Source organism: Trichechus manatus, unplaced genomic scaffold (assembly GCF_000243295.1).
Source record: "Trichechus manatus latirostris isolate Lorelei unplaced genomic scaffold, TriManLat1.0 scaffold00001, whole genome shotgun sequence".
NCBI lineage: Eukaryota > Metazoa > Chordata > Mammalia > Sirenia > Trichechidae > Trichechus > Trichechus manatus.
The window spans coordinates 23922871-23927894 of record NW_004443937.1 but is presented as its reverse complement, the minus strand read 5'-3'; the positions used below and the strand labels follow the sequence as shown (position 1 = coordinate 23927894).

General features: G+C 55.0%; 1 protein-coding gene across 1 annotated transcript in view; it reads right to left on the bottom strand.

Moving 5' to 3' along the window:
* Positions 1 to 252: 252 nt before the first annotated feature.
* CLEC3B (C-type lectin domain family 3 member B) overlaps positions 253 to 5024 on the bottom strand; it is a 5171-nt gene continuing 399 nt past the window's right edge. Inside the window, exons 2-3 of the mRNA XM_004368451.1 lie at positions 2838 to 2936; positions 253 to 653 (exon numbers count right to left, since the gene is read on the bottom strand). Of these exons, the coding sequence (XP_004368508.1) occupies positions 253 to 653; positions 2838 to 2936 (500 nt within the window). The remainder of the gene's footprint in view (positions 654 to 2837; positions 2937 to 5024) is intronic.

Genomic DNA, 5024 nt, shown 5'->3' with positions numbered 1-5024 from the left:
CTCCCGCCTCGGCCCTCCTCTCTTCCTCCTCCAGGGAGAACCAGCCTCGCCTCCCGGTCACCGCCTCCCTCTTGCCTCCCAGGGCTTTCGGGCTGGGTTCCCGGAAATCTCCTCCCTGCCCCGCGGGCCCAGCACAGACCGCCACGACTGCCCCCCAAGCTGCAGCAACTTTATTTGCAAAAGGAGGCCCCCCACAAGCCCTCCCCGGCCCTCCTCCGGACCCCGCTCCTGCTCGCCCCCCACCCCGGCCGGCTACACGATCCCGAACTGGCAGATGTAGGGCAGTTTGTCGCGGCAGCGCTTGTCGAACCACTTGCCGGCGGCCACGGCCGACAGGACGGCGCAGTTCTCGGCCTTGCCGCCGTCCGGCTGTGCCGTGATCTCGGTCTCCCAGTTCTTGTAGGCAATGGGGCTGCCGGTCATGTCCACCCAGGCGCCCTCAGCCGCCATGTCGTTGAGGCCCAACCAGATCTCGGCCTCGGCGCCCACGCTCTGGACAAGGTACTCGTAGAGGGCGTCGTTCTCGGAGCCCGTCTGCGGGGTGCCCAGGGTGCCCCCGTGCGAGATGCAATCCTCGCTCGCCTCGTGGAAGGTCTTGGCCTGGGCAAAGGCCAAGAAGCACTTCATGTGCACCTTGGTGCCCTTCAGGCAGACTGGGGCGGGTGGGGTGGGGGGAGAGAAAAATGGCCGTCACTGAAGGCCCCCGGGGTTCCAGAGCCAAAGAGGCAACCGCAGGGGCAGGCCCACCATCCTCCCTCCCGTCCCGGCCATCCCATCTGCCCAGGACAGCCCCTGGTCCCAGGGGGCGGGAGGCTTCCTGACTATCCGCGCCCCAGCTGCTGGGAGTGCTGTAGAAAGATGACCCTCAGATCTCAGCCCCCTTCAGGGACTGCCTCTGGAAAAGAGAACCACCTCCCCCAGGGTCGTGCCCCCTTCCCAAGGCATCCTGCATCCAGGGACTGGCCAGTGAGGCCTGTTGTCCCAACTCCGGACAGCTGTGAAGGGTCGTCTCATCTTCAGGGCTCCCTCTACAGTCGACTGAGCCCTTGGTTGAGGCTACAGTACAGCTCAGCTTCTCCCTCTGCCTCTTCCTGCTGCCTTCTGTCCCCTCCCTTCCACAGGTGCTGATCCCAAGGGTACTCCCTAGTAAACCTGTGGGAGGACCCGAAACTCCATCTCAGGGCCACTTCCCAGGAACCCCACCTACAACACTCCCTCTAACACATAAAAAAACCAAAAAACCAAACCTCTTGCCATCGAATCAATTCCGACCCATAGCGACTCTATAGGATAAAGCAGAACTGCCCCACAGGGTTACCAAAGCTGTAACCCTTACAGAAGCAGACTGCCAAATCTTTCTCCTGAGAAGCGGCTGGTGGGTTTGAACCACCGACCTTTCGACAGCAGCCAGGTGCTTAACCACTGTACCACCAGGGTTCCTTGAGTGAGGGTTGGGGGAGGAAATAGCGACTGTGAGTGCATAAACTCAGTTCTGAGAATGTGGCTGTGAAGGGGAGGAGGGGATGTGGCTTCAGAGGTTCTTTCCTTTGAAGAGGACAGAGGCCTGAGTCTGTGTGGATGCTGAACGAAAGGATCTGAGCAGAAGTGTGTAAGAACTGCCCAGTGAGAAGGATCTTGGACATAGCAAGGTTCCTAGCCAGGTTCCTGAGGATGCCGCAGGGGAGGGGAAGGGAAGAGAGAGGAGGGGAAGGGAGTAGAGGGCCCGGCCCGGGAGAGGGGCGTGCTTTGGTCAGAGGGACTGTGAGAGGGTGGCTGTGGGCACAGGGAGGTTTGTGGATCCCCTGAGGTGCCAAGGAGAATCTCAGTTGACAGCTTGAGAGGCTTGGGGGAGGAGGGAGGCTCTGCTCCTTCCAGCTGCTGGCCGGGTACCCAGCTCTGGGTGGAAAATGGGCGTGGGAATACGGTAATAGACCAATGCAGGGTTTGCCCTGAAGAATGAATGTGTATAATGTATGCAGAGCACTTGGCGCAGTGCCAGGCACTCGTCAGCCCCTCAGCCCTGGTGTAAGTGTTAACTGTTATTGCTATTCTACATTCTCCGTGAAATGGAGGAGTGCAGGTCATCTAGGGGGTAGGTATCTGAGGTGTGTAGAGAATAGAGGCGATATGAAGGGAACCTGATGGGGAGAGGAAGAACTAGTTGCCCAGGTGGGTTGACCAAGCAGTGCCGGGCAGGTGACCTTTCCGTGCTCCTCGGCTCCACAGCTGTGTGATTCTGTCCAACCTCGATGGGCCGGTTAGCGCAGAGCCAGGAAGCTCAAGCCCAGCTCTCCTGGCACCCAGCGTGGCATCAGACAGGCTGCTTCCTTTCCAAACCCGCTCTGCTGCTAACCAGCCGAGTGAGTGTAGGCAAGGCACAGGACCTCTCTGTGCCTCGGTTTCCTTATTTTTAAAATGGAGATGACAAATCCTGCGTCAGCATAATTATGAAGTAAAGCTGCCGACAGCCCCTAGGGCTGCGGGGCTGGCTGAGTGGAGGGTCTCTCCTGGGAGCTTCCTTTGGGTGGAATGCTGCCTCTGCTCCACAGAGCACTCCAGGGGCCACGCTTCCGGTGGGCTGTAACCAACTGTTGATGGAGAGTCTTTGTCCTCTTGGGACATTACCACCTTGTATACCACCCAGCAGTGGCCAGAGGCCCAACTGTGCACCCCTGGGTGGGTTTTGCAGACACATGTCAGGGGATCTCCCCAAGAGGAAGCAGGCTGGGAAGAGGGCTCCTTAAAACTGGAGCCCTGGCCTACAGGGCTGGCCTAACGGAGCCAGAGCCTATTGCTGGCTGCTGGCCTGAGTCCCTCTGATACACCCCTGCACTCACTTGTCTGCAGGGCCTGCTGCTCCTTCAGCAGGGCCACCTCCTGGGCAAGGCTGTCCAGCTGGCGTTTGAGCTCCTCAAACATCTTCGGGCTCACGACATCTAGGATGGAGTCAGAGGGAAATGGGGACAATCACAAACATATGAGAAAGGCAGTAAGTAGGGACTGAGGAGGGCCAGGGACTGGGCAGGGAGGATCCTATCTCTGTCAACCACAAAAGGACAATGGGAAATAACTGTCCTCCACCTTGATATCTTGGGGCAGCACCAAGCTGAGAGTAAAGTGGGGCTCCTGGAGCCCTAGCCACCCCAGCACCTTCATGGAGACCACTGGGGGTCAGGGCAGGAGTGTGAAGCTAGAGAGGACCGAGGCAGCGTCCGGTCTGACTCTTTGCTTCTTTTACATAATTAAGTATCATCTTTAGTGAACTGGCGATGATTTTCCACATTTAAAAATTCTCTTATTTGCCTTTGAAGCTGTGTCCTTTATAAAGAATGTCCCTTTGGGGCAAATTTGGCTTACGCTGGTGGGCACAACCATGTGTGGTATCGAGGCTTCTCTTTTTCATGAACGTTTTGCAGAAGGTAACATAGGCATATAATAATAACAATAACAAAATCCAAACAGTTCAAAAAGTTAGTCTCCCTCCCAGCGGAGACTGACACCAGCACCCAAGTTTTCTTCCCAGAGGGAATTGTAGTTACCAACTTCTTGTGAATCCTTCCAGAAAAATTCAATTTCAACTCATGGTGACTGCACGAGTGGCAGAGGAGAACTGTAGTGCATAGTAAGGTTTTCAAGGCTGTGACCTTTTGGAAGCAGGTCACCAGGCCTTTCTTCTGAGGTGCCTCTGGGTGGGTTTGAACCACCAACCTTAACTGCCACTCAGAGACTCCTGTGCATATACAAGTGAATATGTATTTTTATATAAATTCTGTTTTCAAAATACATGTCAGCACTGTATCCATTCTGTTTTGAACTTTTCTTTGTTTGCTTTATGAACTGAATCTTGGAGATTATTTTGCATCAGCACCCAGATCTGCCTCGTTCTTTGTTACAGGCTTTCTGGGGCTCCATCATCCTGATGTACCTTTATGTACTTCACTAGTCCCTGGCATAGGGAGCTCTGGTGGTGCAATGGTTAAGAGCTGGGCTGCTAACCAAAAGGTTGGTGGTTTGAACCCACCCAGCGGCTTCAGAGGAAAAAGAACGTGGCAATCTGGTCCTGTAAAGATTATAGCTTAGAAAAGCCTATGGGGCAGTTCTGCTCTGTCACACGGGTCACTATGAGACGAAATCAACTCCGTGGCACCTAACAACAACAACAACCGGTCCCTGGCCAGTGGGCAAAGGTTGCATTCACAGAGGGGGCTCAGAGAGGGCGCCCCACACACCCCTTTGCCTTGGGCTTCCTGTGCTCTCTTGGCCCTGGCCACCTGTCTCTCTGCCTAAATCCCCACCCTCATCCCCTTGGACAGCTGTTCATTGCCATGGTATCTTGCTAATGTTGTCCCAACACAGTCCAGAGTGACCTCACTGCAGGCGGGGCTGCAAGGGTAGCTTCTTGCCAACAGCCAAGGACATCCCGGACCCCAGAGGCAACAGAGGGGGAGCAAAGGTGTTTGGGGTTTATTAGTTTGAATTTGAACCTTTTTATCTCCTCCAGGTTATATGAGACACCATGGAATTGAGAATTCACTTATTCCATTTTTTTTTTCTTCTGTGCATCACGCATCTCCTACGCGCCAAGCACCGCGCCGGGTGCTTTTACACATTTTGTATCATGTAATTCTCACAACAAACCTCTGAGCAAATACCACTATCCCCATATTACAGTTGAAGAAACCGAGGTTCAGAGATTACAAAGTGCAGCCTGTCCAGCGCTCGCTGAGGAGAGCTGAGCATCTCCAGCCTGCCAAGCCAAATGAACGGTTTCTTTAAAATATTGGGGTGGAGGAGGGGCAGATGTCAGTTTAGATGATCTCAGAGGTTCTTTCTGATTCTAACAACTGCCTCTGCTGTCGGGAGAGCTCCCCCGGGCCCCAAGCAGTCCTTTGCTGAAGTTCACTGGACTCATCAAGGTGGAAAACGAAGAAACGCGAGGACAGGAAAGGAGGTGACCTGGAGACGGGGAGGGCCCCTCCCCTCCTTACCTTTCTTGGCATTTGCTGCCTTCTTGGCCCCTCCCC